This window comes from Heptranchias perlo, chromosome 13 (assembly GCF_035084215.1).
Source record: "Heptranchias perlo isolate sHepPer1 chromosome 13, sHepPer1.hap1, whole genome shotgun sequence".
Taxonomy (NCBI): Eukaryota; Metazoa; Chordata; class Chondrichthyes; order Hexanchiformes; family Hexanchidae; genus Heptranchias; species Heptranchias perlo.
The window spans coordinates 34,332,233-34,352,631 of NC_090337.1; the positions used below are offsets into that span (position 1 = coordinate 34,332,233).

General features: G+C 42.5%; 1 protein-coding gene across 1 annotated transcript in view; it reads right to left on the reverse strand.

Annotated features, from left to right (window-relative positions):
• pde6d (phosphodiesterase 6D, cGMP-specific, rod, delta) overlaps window positions 1-20,399 on the reverse strand; it is a 62,290-nt gene continuing 41,891 nt past the window's right edge. The window contains exons 4-5 of the mRNA XM_067995305.1: window positions 16,645-16,750; window positions 1-823 (exon numbers count right to left, since the gene is read on the reverse strand). Of these exons, the coding sequence (XP_067851406.1) occupies window positions 742-823; window positions 16,645-16,750 (188 nt within the window). The 3' untranslated portion in view covers window positions 1-741. The remainder of the gene's footprint in view (window positions 824-16,644; window positions 16,751-20,399) is intronic.

A 20,399-nucleotide genomic window follows, 5' to 3' on the forward strand; every position in this document is an offset into this window, starting at 1 on the left:
TACTGTACATATTTTGTATTGCATCTCTGATGGTACAGCAATATTTGTGCCATTAAAAATCCTTTAGTTAAAAAAGGATTGAGATTCTCTACTTAAAATAGCTATCTAAAGCTAACCCATTTAATACTGTACCTTAGCAAACAAACTGTAAACACAGGTCATAAAATGATACTGCACTAATATGTACAGTACAAATTAACTACATTTGACTTTAAAATACAGAAGCAACAGCTTTTATTTTAACGAGACTGCAATGTTGCTCAGCCCTATCATTTACTTCATTATGGATTATAACTATATATAACATACAAGGAGTATTTTACACTTTGTTACAACTGAGGAATGTGTCACAAATTACAGTAGTTAATAAAAACGAATTAGACAATAAACATGGACAAAATTCTAAAGTAACTTGAAGTGCAACTATGCATGGTACAAACTAGGGAAGCAAAGTAGTGTATACAGATTCAAAACAAAACAAATAGCATTTAAAATAATGTACAACATTGGTCTCAAAAAATACAGTATTAAGTGTCACTGCCCATTTTTTCTTTTACAAGAGTCTTGTTTTTTCGTATCGAGAGTCTTGGTCACTTCAATCTTCTAAATCAATTCTGAAGAACCTAATTTGCCAGTTGCAATCCAGATAGAGCTGGTCCATTGGTCACATGACGCTGAAAAGTGTTTCTCATCCATCTGCCATCAGCAAGACATTTTGTACTAAACTGTAGACAATTCACTTCAGACATAAAAAAGTCTGACTTTGGAAGTACTTACGAGGAGATCATCATCATAGAATTTGGTTTCTATGACTACGTTACCACTGTTGGTTAAAGAAAGAGAAAAAACAGTAAGCTTAAAGAACTTGGTAAACTTCATGGAACACAATTACAATATTTACAAGTTCCATTTGTCAACAACCTACTAAAAAATGGGGTGAAAACAAAGAACTTATACAGCAGCTGAAGTACAGGGTTTTTCCATATTGAACACAATTCCTTGCCCATTCTTAAAAATCTATTCTGTTTGTCATTTATTAAAACATTTGGACTCAATATAATGAGTTCCTGATGCATTCTTGCCCAAACAGCTTGAAATTTGTTTTTCAGAATATTAGATAGCATAGTGGTACAGCACACCGGAACACTAACGGACAGCACCACAGAGCGAGAGGATGCCAATTCAATCCCCCATTAAACTGGAACATGATACTGCCCCATGGAGTGGTAAGATACATAATTAATTGCCCAAGGTGCTCAGTGTTTAATCTGAGTCATTTAAAGTACAGGAAGCAACATATCAAAAGGAGAAAAAAAAATGGATAGGTGCGCAATTGCTGGTTACCAGCAAATAGCAAAAGAGGGCACTGCCAGTGGTCTGGAAGCAGGTTGCCCATCCTTTTGTTGACTGGGCTGTGGGTCTTACAAAAACATTAGAAGAAAAGCAAGTAAATATCCTTACTAATAAGTAACTGATTGCTGTACAAGATTGCCAAGCTCTAAAACAGCGGATGAAGATCAAAAAGTAACTGGGTGCAGTTATTGGTTCAAGATTACAGCAGATTTTACTGATCTTTGATCTCATGTATTAATTTAATGCCAGTATTAGGCTATTAAACTGTTATGAAACAAATGACCCAATAGGTCAAGTGGACGAGCACTTAACTTGCAACCAGAGGCAATAGTTCAGAGTTTCTCGTCTCATTCGGACACACCATACTGACATGCTTATAGGCTGCATGCCAAACTTGAGCAGGGGTGGCGGGGGCTAGCATATAAGCTGCAAACCCCAACTTAGACTGATTTTTTTGCTTTTAAAAAAACCAGGCAATATACAAGTTAATACAATACTTAGGTTGTTGACTGATTTGTCAAGACTACCAGGAGGATCAGCTGCTTCGTGAAGCATTATCAATATGACTAGAGAAGGCTACCTACTTTCAACTTTGTGGCTGAAGGAGGATGCTTTCAGAAAAAAAAATGGCCAATGCAGATGATGGAAAGGAGGCATTATAATTGATAAAAACTCTCTATTTTTTGGATTTTCCCCTCCCTCCCAATTTTCTCCCTCATTTATCTAAAGACACTGATTCTTGTTGGTGTACAGCTCCACAGGGGCTGACAATTCCCCAATACCTCACCCAAGTGACTATTTTTTATGTGAGAGTCTGGACAGTGAGTGGCCATTGAAGGCAGCACGATAGCAGAGAGTAATCAAGTCCACACATAAGCAGGAATCAATCAATATACAGCAAATTTCCCTTCCCTAAACAGTTAGCTTAACATCAGTGGCAGGAAAGATAATGGAATCTTTACTCAAAGATGTCACTGAAAAACATCTAGAAACCAAAAATATAATAGTCAGCACAGATTTCATAAAGGGAAAGTCATGCTTGACTAACCTTATTGAATTCTTTGAAGAAGTAACAGAGAGTGTAGATAAGGGTAATGCAGTAGATGTAATGGGCTCAATTTTAAAACAGAACTGGGGGCGAAGAAAATCGCGATTTCCAGGAGCTGGCAGAAATCCCGGCTCCAACATGCCTAAGAACGTGCTCGACCCAGAGTCATCTGGGTGCGCATGCCATTCCCAAGCCCGGAAGTCCCGCCGGCAATTAAAGCCGGCGGGACGATATTTAAACAAGCAATTCAAGTACTTGACCTGTACATGAATCTAATTAACAGTGAAGGCAAGCAATTTCAACGCTGCCTCAGCGTGTTTCCCATGCTGTGTGAAACACGCCATGGTAAACGAGATACGTTTCAGCTGGCAGCCATTTGGACATTTAAATTCCTGATTGACAGATGGGGATAAAAGGTGAGTTATTGCAGCAGGGCACTCAGTTCTTCCAGACAAACTTTTGGCTGGGAGATCTTTTGTGTTTAGGCTGAAAATTCTTGGTTTCCACTCAGAATTGTTCTGCTTACACATATTTACCAACTTTTAGAAGCCCCTCAAACTGACACCATCAGGATGGGGGACGCGATGGCTGCATTCATCAGTACATCTGAGGACGAGCAACATCACTGTCCTCGCCAGGCACGGCATACACTTCTGCCACTTGCAGCTCCACAACATGGTGCTCTGCCACAAGCACCTGCACAAGAACACATAGGGGAACAACAGAGGGAGCGACGTCGCACGAGGCACTACCCTTGTCAGAGGGTCTACAGACCAAGGCTCAGCTTCCTGGACCTCTCTGAGGAGCAGTGCATAAGGAGGCTGAGAGTGAGTTGCCGGGTGGTCGCAGATATCTGCAGCCTCCTTCATGCCGAGCTGCTCCCGGCTGGGCCTGGTGGCATTTCATTACTTGTCACTGTTAAAGTCACCACTGCCCCCAACATCTTTGCCTCCAGATCATTCCAGGGTGTCACCGGGGTCTCTAAGTCGTTTGCACACAAGGGGAAATTTACAAATCAAATAGTACAAACAGTTGTTCAAGAACAAGTGAAAAGGAAAAGCGTAGAGCAGCAGAAAGAAAGTGTACTTTAGACACTACAGATAAAGTGAAAACTAGAAGGCGTAAGGTGATTAACCCAGCACAAAAGCTGAAGGTCAGGCTAGGGTGTGTGGCCCAACTAAGAATTCTATATACAAATGCACGGAGTATAAGGAATAAATTAAATGAACTACAGGTTCAAATTCAAATTGGAGGGTATGACATGATAGCTATTACTGAGACATGGCTGCAGGATGGTCAGGACTGGGAACTAAATATACCGAGTTATAAGGTCTACAGGAGAGACAGGGAAAATGGAAGAGGGGGAGAAGTAGCCTTAGTGATTAGAGATGAAATCAATTCAATGATAAAGGAGGATATAACGAGAGGTAAGCAGCCAACTGAGACCTTATGGGTTGAATTGAGAAATAGGAAAGGATCTAAGACTATAGTGGGAGTTGTGTATAGGACTCCTGGCAGCAGCTCTGAAGTGCTAGATTGTATAAATGCAGAGATTAGACAAGCGTGTAACAAAGGCATAGTGGTCTTAATGGGGGACTTTAACCTTCACATGGATTGGGGAAAGCAGACTAGCAACTGTCAGAAAGGTAGTGAATTTCTTGAGTGTGTCCGGGATAGTTTTCTACAGCAGTATGTCCTAGAGGCAACAAGGGGGCAAGCCATACTAGATTCAGTAATGAGTAATGAACCAGATTTAGTTAACAGCTTAACTGTGCGTGAATATCTATCCAATAGCGATCATAACATGATCAAGTTCAATGTAGTGTTTGAAAGGGAAAAAAGTGAATCAGCTGCTAAGATTCTAGACTTGGGTAAGGCCGACTTCAATGGGATGAGACAGAAACTGTCCACAGTAAACTGGGCAAATCTGTTAATGGGTAAAACGACTGATGATCAGTGGGAAATGTTTAAAGAAACATTTAACGAGATACAGAACCGGTTTATACCCCTGAGGGGCAAGAACTCTACTTGCCAAAAAAAACAGCGATGGACAAGTAAAGAGGTAAGAGACAGTATAAGACGTAAGGAAAGGGCATACAAAAAGGCAAAAAATGGCACAGATCCTGGCGAATGGGAAAGATACAAAGATCAACAAAGGGTCACAAATCAGATAGTAAGAGCTACAAAAAGAGAGTATGAAAAGAAACTTGCAAGGGATATCAAAACCAATACGAAGAACTTTTATAGTTATATTAGGAAAAAGAGGGTGGTCAGGAGCAGTGTTGGCCCCTTAAAAACTGAAAGTGGGGATATTGTCACTGACAATGGGGAAATGGCAGACATGTTGAACAATTACTTTGCATCAGTATTTACAGTCGAAAAAGAGGATAGCATGCCGGAAATCCCAAGAAAACTAATATTGAATCGGGGACAGGGACTCAATAAAATTAACATAAGTAAAGCAACAGTAATGAAGAAAATAAGAGCACTAAAGAGTGACAAATCCCCAGGACCAGATGGTTTCCATCCCAGGGTTTTAAAGGAAGTAGGTGAGCAGATTGCAGTTGCCCTAACTATAATCTTTCAAAGTTCTCTAGATTCAGGAACTGTCCCTCTAGATTGGAAAATTGCACATGTCACTCCGCTTTTTAAGAAAGGAGAGGGAAACCGGAGAATTATAGACCAGTTAGCCTAACATCTGTTGTGGGGAAATTGCTGGAGTCTATAATTAAGGATAGGGTGACTGAACACCTCAAGAATTTTCAGTTAATCAGGGAGAGCCAGCATGGATTTGTGAAAGGTAGGTTGTGCCTGACAAACCTGATTGAATTTTTTGAAGAGGTGACTAAAGTAGTGGACAGGGGAATGTCAATGGATGTTATTTATATGGACTTCCAGAAGGCATTTGATAAGGTCCCACATAAGAGACTGTTAGCTAAGTTAGAAGCCCACGGAATCGAGGGAAAAGTACGGACTTGGTTAGGAAATTGGCTGAGCGAAAGGCGATAAAGAGTAGGGATAATGGGTAAGTATTCACATTGGCAGGATGTGACTAGTGGAGTCCCGCAGGGATCTGTCTTGGGGCCTCAATTATTCACAATATTTATTAACGACTTAGATGAAGGCATAGAAAGTCTCATATCTAAGTTTGCCGATGACACAAAGATTGGTGGCATTGTAAGCAGTGTAGATGGAAACAAAATTACAAAGGGATATTGATAGATTAGGTGAATGGGCAAAACTGTGGCAGATGGAATTCAATGTAGACAAATGTGAGGTCATCCACTTTGGATCAAAAAAGGATAGAACAGGGTACTTTCTAAATGGTAAAAAGTTAAAAACAGTGGATGTCCAAAGGGACTTAGGGGTTCAGGTACATAGATCATTGAAGTGTCATGAACAAGTGCAGAAAATAACCAAGAAGGCTAATGGAATGCTGGCCTTTATATCTAGAGGACTGGAGTACAACGGGGCAGAAGTTATGCTGCAGCCATACAAAACCCTGGTTAGACCGCACCTGGAGTACTGTGAGCAGTTCTGGGCACCGCACCTTCGGAAGGACATATTGGCCTTGGAGGGAGTGCAGCGTAGGTTTACTAGAATGATACCCGGACTTCAAGGATTAAGTTACGAGGAGAGATTACACAAATTGGGGTTGTATTCTCTAGAGTTTAGAAGGTTAAGGGGTGATCTAATCGAAGTTTATAAGATATTAAGGGGAGTGGATAGAGAGAAACTATTTCCGCTGGTTGGGGATTCTAGGAGTAGGGGGCACAGTCTAAAAATTAGAGCCAGACCTTTCAGGAGTGAGATTAGAAAACATTTCTACACACAAAGGGTGGTAGAAGTTTGGAACTCTCTTCCGCAAATAGCAATTGATACTAGCTCAATTGCTAAATTTAAATGTGAGATAGATAGCTTTTTGGCAACCACAGGTATTAAGGGATATGGGCCAAAGGCAGGTATATGGAGCTCGATCACAGATCAGCCATGATCTTATCAAATGGTGGAGCAGGCACGAGGGGCTGAATGGCCTACTCCTGTTCCTATGTTCCTAAGTGCATAAGGCAGGTCACCGACGGCTTGTTTCGCAGGGCCTCGATATACGTCAACTTCCCCATGAACAACCTCAGCCAGACGGAGAGGGCAGTGGGATTCCACTCTGTGGCTGGCTTCCCATGAGTACAGGGTGCAATCGAATGCACGCACCATAGCAATCCAAGCACCTCCATACGAGCCAGGGCAGTTCATCAACAGAAAGGGGTATCACTCCATCAATGCTCAGCTCGTTTGTGACCACTGCAAAAGATTCCTTCACGTGTGCACCAGATTCCCTGGCAGCTGCCATGATTTGTTCATTGTGAAGAAATCCTACATCTCGGGCCTCTTCCACGCTCTGAACACCCTTAAGGGCTGGCTCCTCAGGACAAGAGATACCCCCCTGCACACGTAACTCATGACACCTCTGAGGAACCCCATTAGCGAGCAACAGCATCGATACAATGACAGCCACATCGCCACCAGGTCTATAACCGAACATGCGATAGGGCCGCTGAAGATGCGATTTCGGTGCCTCGATCGTTCTGGGGGGAGTGCTTCAATACGCACCAGCGAGAGTGGGTTGCATTATAGTAGTGTGTTGTGTCCTGCACAACATGGCGCACAAGAGAGGGGTACCGGTTGAGGAGTTCCCATCTCCTTATCCACCATCCACATTGAGAAGGAGCAGGAGGAGGCGCAGGACGAACCCATGGGCACAGCAGCGGCTCACCTGGCTGCTCGTGAGGCCAGGGAGTCACTCATATGTGAACGGTTCTCGTAAGATCAGAAAGTGAGAAGAGTCCAGTCCTCATACGACCTGGAAAGACCAGCGCCAACACCAGCTCCCTCCCACTCCTCCTGCATAAAACAGTCCTGCAACTACACATATACCCACTGTAAAATGACCCACTGGGTGGCATCAAGTGTCACCGTTCATGGTGAAGCACATGAAAGGGTGCTATCACAAAAGCCAGTCAAGAATGGGCAAGACATGGCAGTGGTGAGAATGACAACATTTAATGTGACTTTAACAGAAACCAAATATAAATAAAAAACATGACAGTCTGTCAGACACCCTTGTGCACACCCTTCATGATCACAAATCCTTAACCTTTCTCTTGCTACCGCTTCTATGTGGTGCATCCCCTGTGGCTGCAGCAGAGGTAGTGGCAGGATGCTCATGTCCATGGCCGGACTGCTTGGATACTTCCGGCCTATGTCCTCTGGGTTTTGGAGCCTGTGAGGGCCCCTCCAAAGACTGCTCCACCTGCACCTGCGGAGGGGCTGACTTGGCCACCTGGAGAGGAGGCAGCATTGCGGGTACTGGTTGAGAGCGGGGAAACGGGTGAGACATGGGAGCACTTTGAGTGGCGTCCCCACTTCCATGTCCCCTTTTGCCAACATCCCTCCACTGGGCCAGGCCCACATCACTCCTACCACTCTGCTGGATAACAGTTTGGAGGACATGTATGATGCCTTGGAAGCCCAGTTGTAAATTTTCTGTCTGCCTGTTTAAGGCGGCAGAATGTTGTTCACCGTGAGTCGGAACAGCCATTGTCAGGGCCTGAATGGACTCATTTTTGAGCCGTGCTTGAAGCTCAACGGAAGCTAGCCTTCCCCATCGCAGACATTCCCACACTTACCTGCGACACTACTTCAGACATTTCAGCAGTTACGAGCGCCACTATCTCAGACAGTTGCTCACGTCCCTGTGACACTATCTCAGAGATTCCCTCCCGTACCTGCACTACCATTCCACTAATGCAGGAATTGGCCTCCTCTATCCTCTGCACCATTTTGGAGAGTGTGCGTGGCACCTGTTCCAGTATCTCGCAAATGTGCTGCTATCCCTTGATCGTTCTCCTTTTAAAGGATGGCCCCCCGGGGTTCAGCATCTGCGTCCAGCTGAGCAGAGCCCGGAGAGTGCGCCCACTGACGCGGACTCTCCACAGCTGCCCCTGCCACCAGTGTCTGCTCGTCCTCACTTGTGTGTGGTGATTCACCAGATGCCAACCTAACTAACTGACTACTAGGGACACGGATTCTCCACAGCTGCCCCTGCCACCAGTGTCTGCTCGTGCTCACTTGTGTGTGGTGACGCACCAGGTGCCAACCTAACTAACTGACTACTATGACCCAACGAGGTGTGAGTATCTGCGCTGATGGACGGCTCGCTAAGATGTGACAGTGCGCCCTCAGAGGCCGGCAGGTCCTCTGAGGAATCGCCGTCTGCCATGACAGCAGTCGTTGAAGGGTCTGTAAGAGAACAGAAGGCATTAAGTATCATCATATATGTGTCATGTTGCGATGAGCATACTGAGGTGTTCAACATGCCAATCATTGTTAACATCAATTCATGTTGTGTGTGACGAATGTTAAAGTTGTGTCATCAGACTTTTGTGGGTTGCCAGTCTCGGCGTCCCTGAGGGATAGGCACTCAAGGGTGCGGTGATCTGCAGGGCCTCCTCCACCTCGTCTGTGAGGACCACTATTTCTTGTGGCCCCCCTCCAGTCCTCATCCTCTCACGTGCATTTTGCGCTCTCTTCTCCTAGAAGGGGAGAAAGTACAGACGTGTGTGAATGATGGTGAAGTGGCCAATCGATGAATGCATTGCTTTGGGTGAGGCTGACCTTGAAAGACGTGCATCAGAGGGTGAGTATGAGACACAGACATCACACTGGATCAGGATTGGGGTGGGTGAGTGGTAGGAACACAAATGGAGAAGTGAGGAAATGCTCAGGAAGTGCAGGTAAGTTGAAGATGAGCCTTAAGTGGGTGCGAGAAATGATGTGATGGAGTAGACTTGGCAGTGCAGAATGAGTTTGGGGTGGGGGGGGGGGGTAAATGTGCACCATGGAATGCAGGAGAATCAGTAAATGTATTCACTTTTGCTAACCTAGTTAGGTAAATAAAATGATTCCTGCACTGGACCCAGGTGCGGGATATGTTGCTGCTGCTGGTGACCTCCTCTGCTGCCTTGAGCCAGGCCTTCTTGTTGGCAGAGGCAGAGCACTTCCTCCTGTCGGCTGGGTAAAATAGTTCCTTCCTCCTCCTCACCCCAGCCAGTAGCAGCTGAAGTGAGGCATTGCTGAATCTTGGAGCAGCCTTGCCCCTGTGCTGCTCATTGGGTCTTCTGGCTCTTTGCTCCAGCAAAATCCATTGGAGCAATGGCCCTTTAAATCCAGACGCTCCAGCTGACAGCCTGTCCTGCAGGTGTGCAGTTGGAGTACTGTGCACAATTCTGGTCTCCATATTATAAAAAGGATATACAGGCATTATGGAAGGTGCAAAAAAGATTCACAAGGATGATACCAGAACTGAGAGGATATACTTATCAGGAAAAACTGAACAGGCTGGGACGCTTTTTTTCTAGAAAAGAGATCTTTAAGATAATGAAAGGGTTTGATAAGTTAGACGTAGAGAAAATGTTTCCACTTGTAAGTGAGTCCAAAACTAGAGGACATAGATATAAGATGGTCACTAATAAATCCAATAGGGAATTCAGGAGAAACTTCTTTACCCAAAAAAAGTGGAAAGAATGAGGAACGTGCTACCACAAGGAGTAGTTGAGGCAAATAACAGATACATTTAAGGGGAAACTAGATAAGTAAATGACGGAGAAAGGAATAGAAAGATATGCTGATAAGGTTAGATGAAGAGGGGTGGGAGGAAGCTCGTGTGGAGCATAAACGCTGGCATTGACCAGTTGGACTGAATGGCCTATTTCTGTGCTGTAGTCTCGATGTAACTCAAGCATGCTAATTGTTCTTTTTCACTGTAAGAGGCAACATTGAGAGCAACAAGGCCATAAGGATAGGATGTAAATATAAAAACAAAAGTGCATGTCCTTTATCTTCAGCTAAAGATGGAGACCTTTAGCTTGTCCTGGTGAATCTTAAAAGCTTAGTAACAGTAATAAAAAAGTACTTCCTTTACTTGTTTGAAAACACTCTCCCATTTTTGCTTGGCTATACCAGAGTATAAATGAAGTTTCATTCATAGAGAAAAGTAGTCCAAGTAATAACCCAAAGAGGAAAGGAAATCTGTATGTGTGGAAGCCAATATGCCTATGATAAACTGCATATTTTGGTTTGGAGCTATATCTGAATAATAGTGCTTGATAAATGTTTCTGAACTGCTCCATGTTGCTGTCTTGCAGATATCTAAAGCCACCAGGTTAAAACTTGTAGCTACAGATCTAGCAGAATGGTCTTTGTGCTTGCCTGCAGATTTTGCCCTACCAGTTGGTGACAATGAATCCATGCCACGCCTGATATAAAAATAATGAGCATTGTTTTGTGGAATTCTGTGGAATTCACGATTGTGTAAGAGACTAGAAAGCAGGAAGGAAATTTTCTGATATCAATGAGGAAGGAATTTTGAAGGAGACTGTATTGCTGGTGAGATAGGAGAACCCATCACAAGCTACTGTAATTACTTGACTCTCCTAACAGATACCCGTGTTACCAACATAACAGTCTTCCAGGTCAAGGGCAATACTTGCTTAAATTGAGAACATAGAAGTTAATGAATGACCAACTCCAATGCTGGGCAAATTGGTTTGGAAAGATTTTTTTTTAAATTATAGAACATCGGCACTCCACAAATTTTAGATACAGCCAGCAGGCTAACTGGCTCAATGCAGGATTCAACCTTCAAAGAACTGAGTAAAATACAATACGGCTATTTTCTTGTTGTCACTTCATCTTGGGCTGTAAAATTTATGGTCGTTTGCTTTGGTAACTTGGTCTGTAATAGGACACTTCCATCTTTGAAATGTTCTGTCAGCCATCTTTGGGTAAAGTGGTGTGGGGACGGTTCATCATATTGCTGCTGAACATTTCTGCCAAGGCTATCTTTACTGTCAAATTGTGCAGTAGCAACTGACTTTCAACGTAATTTCACTGCTAACCTAGTTTATCTTTGTCCTCTTCTTTCCTCCCTCACAAAATTTAACACGCAATGCCATATTCATATGGTCTGTTCAGAATAGGAATGACGTGGAGATGCCGGTGATGGACTGGGGTGGACAAATGTAAGGACTTGCACAACACCAGGTTATAGTCCAACAGTTTTATTTTAAATCACAAGCTTTCGGAGCTTACCTCCTTCGTCAGGTGAGTGAAGGGTTCTTACCTCCTTCACTCACCTGACGAAGGAGGTAAGCTCCAAAAGCTTGTGATTTAAAATAAAACTGTTGGACTATAACCTGGTGTTGTGCAAGTCCTTACAGAATAGGATTAACTGACCAGAAATAAAGGGGGGCAAGAATGACAGGAAGCTAGCACCATTAACTGTTAATGTACCACTTAACTATTTAGGGCCAAGTACCCAGAAGTTCACCTATCACACAGAGGTTCATCATTCATTCAGCAATGTATATGTAGCAATAGCACGTTGTATGGACAACCACTGGTCATCAGCTGGACCCAAATATAACACCCTAACTCTGACCCTATTTTATGACAAAAGGAACCAGTTGCTTCTAGACATCACAAATTATTCAGGTAGGGTTATTCCATCCAGTCTGAAACCTTGATCTTATTTTCAGGTGGGATGATCAATTCTTCAAGGATTGGTTGGGTAAGTTATCCAAAGCTATGGTGTTTATGATAGGGAGAGCAATGCTCTTAGGCAGTGTCTCAAGCACTTGTACACAGTAAAGTCTTCACACTATGATAGATCTGCTTTTTTGGGAGGGTTGGAGGAAGAGAAATATGACAGGAATGACAATGGAGAACCAAACTGACAATGCCAATAACAACTGGATAATCAAAGTACAAATATTAGATTTATTACAAAGGTTTGGTCTTCTCAAGGCAGCACTAGGACCGAGCTAAGCATGGAAATGCTTTAAATAAGATGAGAGTGGTGACAACACAACTACAGCTTAACATAGGCCCTGAGAACACCCTCCAAAGTGACCTGATAATCTGCATCCCAGAGTACTAAAAGAGGTTGCCATGGAAATAGTGGATGCACTGGTTGTCATCTTCCAAAATTCTATAGATTATGGAACAGTTCTTGCAGATTGGAAGGTGGCAAATGTAACCCCACTATTTAAAAAAAGGAGGGAGAGAAAAAACAGGGAACTACAGACCAGTTAGCCTAACATCAGTAGTAGGGAAAATGCTCGTGTCTATTATAAAGGATGTGATAACAGGACACTTAGAAAATATCAACATGGATTTATGAAAGGGAAATCGTGTTTGACAAACCTACAGGAGTTTTTTGAGGATGTATCTGGTAGAATAGATAAGGGAGAACCAGTGGATGTGGTTTATTTGGATTTTCAGAAGGCCTTTGATAAAGTCTCACATAAGAGGTCAGTGTACAAAATTAATGCACGTGGGATTGGCGGTAATATATTGGCATGGATTGAAAATTGGTTAACAGACAGGAAACAGAGTAGGAATAAATGGGTCTTATCAGGGTGGCAGGCAGTGACTAGTGGGGTACCGCAGGGATCGGTGCTTGGGCTCCAGCTATTCACAATCTATATTAATGATTTGGATGAGGGAACCAAATGTAATATTTCCAAGTTTGCTGACGACACAAAACTAGGTGGGATTGTGAGTTGTGAGGAGAATGCAAAGAGGCTTCAAGACAACTTAGACAAGTTAAGTGAGTGGGCAAATATATGGCAGATGCAGGATAACGTGGATAAATGTGAAGTTATCCACTTCGGAAGGAAAAACAGAAAGGCAGAGTATTATTTAAATGGTGATAGATTGGGAAATGTTGATGTACAAAGGGATCTGGGTGTCCTTGTATACCAGTCACTGAAAGCAAATATGCAGCAAGAGGAAGGCAAATGGTATGTTGGCCTTCATTGCAAGAGGATTTGAGTACAGAAGCAAGGATGTCTTACTGCAGTTTTACAGGGCCTTGGTGAGACCACACCTGCAGTATTGTGTGCAGTTTTGGTCTCCTTACCCAAGAAAGGATATACTTGCCATAGAGGGAGTGCAGCGAAGGTTCACCAGACTGATTCCTGGGATGGCAGGACTTACGTATGAGGAGAGATTGGGTCGACTAGGACTGTATTCACTCGAGTTTGGAAGAATGTGAGGGGATCTCATTGAAACATTTAAAATTCAGACTGGGCTAGTCATTCAGGATGCAGGGAGGATGTTTCCCCTGGCTGGGGGGTCCAGAACAAGGGACCACAGTCTCAGGATACAGGGTAGGACATTTAGGACTGAGATGAGGAGAAATTCCTTCACTCAAAAGTTGGTAAACCTGTGGAATTCTCTACCACAGAAGGCTGTGGAGGCCAAGTCACTGAATATATTTAAGAAGGAGCTAGATAGATTTCTGGACACAAAAGGCATCAAGGGGTATGGGAAGAGAGCGGGAATATGGTATTGAGATAAAGGATCAGCCATGATCATACTGAATGGCGGAGCAGGCTCGAAGGGCCAAATGACCTACTCCTGCTCCTATTTTCTATGGTGTAATTGTGTCAGTACTAGTCCAGGCTTTCAATCTCACATTACAATCTGACGCTGTGTCATTAGGAATGGAGTAATTGTCAATCACTGATGACTACAGCCCACTACTGGGGATTGCATCATGCTCTTGAGAAAGTATACGACCCATAGTATCCAACTTTCTGGATTTGTTTGTCTGGGGATACCAGGTCACAAAAGTCTCATTGTAAGGTCACATCAATGCAGTCACCGTGGACTCCACCAAAGTATTTATGAAAACTAGAGTGCAACAGTCCCTAGCAACGTGGTTGCATTCTTCCATGCTTGAGGATACAACAGATTGCTAAGAGAATGGCTGAACTACCGTTGACCTAGAGGGGTGGACTAAGAGTTCAAAGTCTTACCCAGACAATATACCCTGTAGATTTAGCATACCTTCCTCTTTAATCAGCTGGAACATGGTTTTACATATTTAGAAGGGATGCGACTCGGCAATGAAGACGTAGGTTAAAACTTACTTTAGATCAGAATCTTGGTATTATGCCCAATGATCTGGGCAACTGGCTTATAATGACTGATTAATCAAATTCTGTTTTTGATATATAGAATTCCAGAATTTTTCTCCATGTGCTTGGGATAACATTTTGTGATTTGTCCATTTTTTTGTGGAAACCAAAAGCAGTATCATTGCTGATGGTTCAAAGCAGTCTTTCCTCTTTTCAGTTAAGGAAAGGGGCACAACAACAGGCTCTGCATCCTCAAACAAAACAGAAAGACTTGAAAGGAATGCAACTTGGAACACTGCATTAGAGAAAGAGAAAGGCAATTTGGAGGAACTGATTCCATCGCTGAGGCCGGTGTTATCCAACTGGAACCAGTCAACAGAAGGATGCATCTTAGAAGTCTGAACCAAAGACCTTAGACTAGCTTGTGTCAGAATTTAAACCCTATGTAGACATGAACGCCAGTCCACCCAAGTCTTAGAGGTTTGTTCAAGGATAGAAAGGTGTGCTGGAGACCTATTCAGCACATGCCGTTAAAAGATCAAAGGTTCTCCCCATGAGAGATACACCCACAGTTATGCTTGTACCAACATCAAGACCGCAGTTTTAGCATTGATAACGAAGAATACAAAACTCTGCCATCCTGGATTTATGCATCCAGGATCCAACTAGAGCAATCTGAGTTACTCCGTATAACGATGATTGCTCTTGTCTTTCCCTCAATATCTTCTGAGTGTAATCCTTCCCTGATGGTGATGGGAGAATTTTCAGAGGCTTTCTGCCCCAAAGAAAATCTCACAGTTGCAGTTGATTGTCTTTTCGAAGCCAATGAGCAAGGCCTGTCTGAGAAAGATATAAGGGTCGATTATAACTCAGAGCTGGGATGGGGTGTGTAGAAGCTGAAGTCGGCGGCAAACCAAAAGACCTCACGGGCCTCATTTACGTGCCCCAACTCTGACTCCCACCTGAAGCCGGCGGTGAACCGTCAGAACCCGTGCACCATGGAGCCTGGGAGATTTTAACTCCTGGGCCTCATTTGCATGACCGACTGATTCTCATCCGAAGACAGCAGGATTGACATCACCGCCAACAGGTGGAAGTCAAATTTGGTGGGGGGGTCAGGACGCCGCCAGGGACCCACAGAAATGGTCTTTGGTAGGGTAAGTAAGGATTGAGCGAGGGGGGACAAGTCTGCAATCGGGGAAGGGGAAGGAAGCCCGGGGAAAAGGGAGAAAGCTTGGGGCAGGGGAGGCCCAAGGTATCCTTATGTGGCACTCCTGCTCCTCCTGGTCCACAAGGAACCTTTAAAAAAAAATTTAAATACTTACCTGGGCCACTTGTGGCCATGATCTTTGATGCCACCACCTTTTTCACATTCACCATCATAGCCTGGGTGATTTTGATGAGGCACTGCAATCTTTGATCTTTTATGCTTTTAAAAAAAAAATAACACCCTTTCCCATTTATGTGTCCAGGTACAATCTTATCTTTTGTATATGGGAGGGCAATTTGCCATGTCTTTGGTTTCCTTTTTCTATTTACACTGTCCAGGTGTGGAAGGTGAAGACCTCTGCATTAAGACGTGACACAGATTCCCTAATGTCGCCATGCAGATTAATACAAAAAGCATGGAATGAAATGACACCTCTGGCCTTACAGCAGCAAATTGCCATCTCCAAGTATGCTGCTTCTGTAACCATTCTTTGACACTTTCTTCCAAGTAACGCAAAGAATGGCTTCCAATGTCAAATGTATACCTACCTTAAAATCAGAACCTTACATGGGACAAAGATGAATCAAGCAAAAAAAAAGATATTTTCACAAGTTAGTTCATTAATAATTGAGAAATTTCCTTGCATACACAAGAGCTGCATGAAATTGCAGTTACTTCCAACAGCAGCTGACGAACTCAGTGAGACTGACTCATGGTCACCATAGAAGCACGAGAAAAAAACATAAATTTTACGATGGATTCATACTACATACTCTTAGAAGGGCAGCTACCCAATGAAATCTTCCTTTGTTGATTTAGGGATTACTTAGATGTGGTAAGCAAAAGGATAGGGGGGTAATCAAGAATTTGATAAAGAAACCAGGAACTTAAAAAAAATGTAAGGAAAATAAAATGAAACAAAGGTAGGCCAACAGCAGATAACAGTGTATGTTCCATCATAGTATACTTCAATTTTCATGATCAACTTATCTGTTTTTTTTAAGGCAAATGTATTAACACACTAATAAGGTGTCACATCACAGGTCACTTACGTTAACACATTAGCTGGCATCATCTGTGATTCTGGTGCTGCTTCTATTAATGATTGCCAAGTGTTTGTGGAGTTAGGGATGACAAAGCCAAATTCAAAAAACCATTCTAGAAAAAAATATAGAAATAAGGTTCCATAAGGATTAAAAACAACAAGTACCATCTCTCAGTACAATATTTAAAATTATTTAACCAAACTAGATCTCGTCTGGCATTTCTCATGGGTAATACAGAATCTGAAGCACAGTTCCTGAAGTTTATGTGGCCTCACTATGAAATCCTGGTTGGACACTTTCCCTCTGCCGTATGACTTTCTAAATGGAAGATCTTGTCCTGCTTCGAAGGATTAAGTATTGAATAGGTACAGTGCAAGTTGGGAATTATAGTCTCAACCATTTGGTAACTACAGTAATGAATCAACAGGCGAATGTAGAGACACATTGATGGTAAAGATGATCCCTGGTTTTCTTCACTAATCTAATTTTCCTACCTACTTTTCTCTTTCAGCATGCCATTCTGCCTGCATGGCTTGCTCACCTTCATAGTTCTTCTCTGTACCACTTCCAGGGCTGGGTTCGGTTACCAAAACTGAGAGTATTCAAGATGCAGTCTGACCAGCATTGTACAGTTTTAGCAATGACATACTCCAACTTGTACAGTACCATTTTAGCTACATGGGTCAGCAATCGGTTTGTTTTATTAATTGCTGCTCTGTAATGACTGAACATGTTGACTATAGAGCCAAAACCCTTGGATCTCTCTCAACTTCATCCGTAGCTATTTCAACACTATTCATAAAGGATGCATGTTGCCCAATTTTTCATTTTGTATACATATTCAATTCTATTTGCAACTGATACATCCACGTACATATTTAATCTAATTCATTTTGTGGGTCCTTGGCTGCCTCTTCAGAGTTGACTGATGCCCTACCCCGCTTCTCCTCCCAGTTTGGTATTGTCTGTAAATCTGACAAATTTGCATTAAGCGTCTGAATCCAAGTTGTTAACACAAGTTAGAAAAAGTTGACATCCCAAAACCAATCCGTTAGGCACTTCACTCAGCACTCTCTCCACATTACTCCAACATCACGCCCCTAAAGCTGCAGTCTACCTTTTAGCCAATTTCTTATCCTTTGCAGATTCTAATTTCAATCCTCACCACATTAAGCTTAAGTAGCTGCCTTTCATGCAGAACATTGTCAATCGCTTTTTGGAAATTTAGATATACCACGTAGTAAGGGTTTTCGCATTATACGTAGGATGTCACTCCCTCAAAATGTCTAGAAACTTTGTCAAGCAGAATCTTCCTATTCTCAGTCTGTGTTGGATGCCAATTATTAGATTATCATACAGGTAATCCTCAGATAGTCAATTCTATTATCTTACCCAGTATTAATGCAACAGTAAAGGATGTGGAATTGCCTGGGTCTGTTTTGTCATCTTTTTGAAAGTGATCCCTTTTGTCCATCTAGCACTTCCACATCATGTTGTAGTCATTAATCCTACGTAATGAATACATGGAAATAATCATTGAACATATCAGCTATTTTATGTTCATCCTCAGTTTGGTCCGGTTGGCATCCTGGTGACAGCTTAATTCAGTTGATGGCACTCTCAGCCTCTGAGTTGGAAGGTTGTGCATTGAAGAGCCACTTCAGCACTTGAGTACATAATCTAGGCTGAGACTACAATGCAATACTGAGGGAATGGAAATTATCAGAGGTGCCATCCTTCGCATGAGATGTTAAGCCAAGACCTCTATTTTAGTAATTCAGATAGATGTTAAAGATTCCATGTCACTATTCGAAGAGTAGGTTGTTCTCTCAGTGTCCTGGCCAACAATCCACCCTCAGCCAAGACCACCAAAAACAGGTTAACTAGTGAGTGATCTCCTTGCACTATGTAAATGCAAGTCTTTCTGATTATTCTGGAAGACGATGGAAGTGATGGTGCTTTTGCTCCAGAGTATGACAGCAACATGGCACAATGCTAAGATGAAAAGGCAATAGCCCCGGTGAACCACATAAAGAGACCAATTCTCCCAGAAAAATTGAAGATATGAGGCTCAATGAAAAGCTGTCTGAGGTTGGAAATTTGTGTGTGCAGCAGAGGCACAAAGGGAAAGGAAATGAAAGGTTTAAAATTGTATTAATCAAAACTTTGGCAGTATACACCCGAGGACAATGAACCCACAAATAATACCGTGCCAAAGAATCCAGTTAACAGTAGGATGATGGATAAGCCTCAGTTAAATCCCTGGAAAGACACCAAGTGCTGCCATCCAGCACTATTCAAGTCCACAGGAAAGTCCCTTCTGAAAACCCAGTTGAAGAAAGCGCAGTACATATGAAACTTCAGCAGTCAAGAATATTTTTGTCGTGGAAGGTGACTAATACTTGAAGATGTTCATGGGCATTCATAAACTACTGTTGAGGCTTCCTCGGCCTAGGAGGTTATAACAATATCAAAACCACCTGTGATTGTTTAATTTTTTTCTCTCAACACTCCAAATGTCAAACACAAGTGCTAGAGATTGTGAAAAGCAACCCTTCCTGGAAACAAATGTTGAATGGTAAAGTTAAGATCAACACTCACCAAGCAAGATTGACAAGCCAGTGAATCTACAAGTATTACCCATGCTTTAGCTTTGTGGATTTTCTTACAAACACTGTAAAATGATTGAAAAGGTGCCTACTGGAAAACCCCTAGGATGAAGATGGTAGTGACAGATTTCCTTCAATATGGATAAGTGCAGTATTTTGCATTTGGGTTTGGAAAATTCCAAGCATGTGTATACAATACAGGGGTACCCATTAAAGATTACAGAGCAAAAGGGATACCTGGTTGTATTGCTAACACAATACATTAATATAAAACTAAGAACACCATATTTAAGCAGTACAAACTTTTAGTGTAGCTGCACTTAGGAGTATTGCGTTCAGTTATGGTCTCTACACGTGGCAGGGATATTAAGGTTCTGGAGAAGCTACACAGGATGGCAACCAAAATGTTTTCAGGTATTATTTATCAGGATAGGGTCAAGGAGTTAGGGCTATTTTCATTAAAAAACGCAGGCCTAGAAAGGAAATGATTGAGGTTTTTAAAATGATAAAAGATTTTGTCTATCTGAGATGATAGGAATGGTAAGACTAGGGGAAAGAGTTAGGGTACATGTTAGAAAGTATTTATGTTTACAGAGTCATCAGCCTCTGGAACAGATTACCAAAGTATGCATGGATTCCCTGCAATCCTTTGAAAGGGAGCTGGACGAGTTCTTGAGAAAGGAGGACATTTCCAGTTGCAGAGGGTAAGCTATAGGTCGGCTGGCTGTAGAAGAATTTATCAGTTACCATAGTTTCTTGCGGCTTTCCTTGATTGCTTTAGGGAATTGAAAGAGGAAGTTCCAAGAGTTTTTCCGTGTTTTTTTACCCCTCCCAGGACATTACATAATTAGTGGATGGGTCAATAGTGTACTTGACAACACCATTTCTGAATGGGACAGACTTAAAGGACAAAATGGTCTTTTCCCATCCCTCTTTTAGTATGTTTGTTTGAGTGCCACCAAAATAGCACCGTGTTTAGTAAAAATGAAAAATGCACAGCAGGTCAGATGGCATCTGTAAAAAGAGATAAGAAAGGTACACACTTGAAACTTCATAAATTATCTTTTCTCTTTACAAATGACAAGCTGTGTATTTCCACCAATTTGTTAGTGACCCAGTCTAAACTGACAAATGCTAAGAATTGCAAGGAGA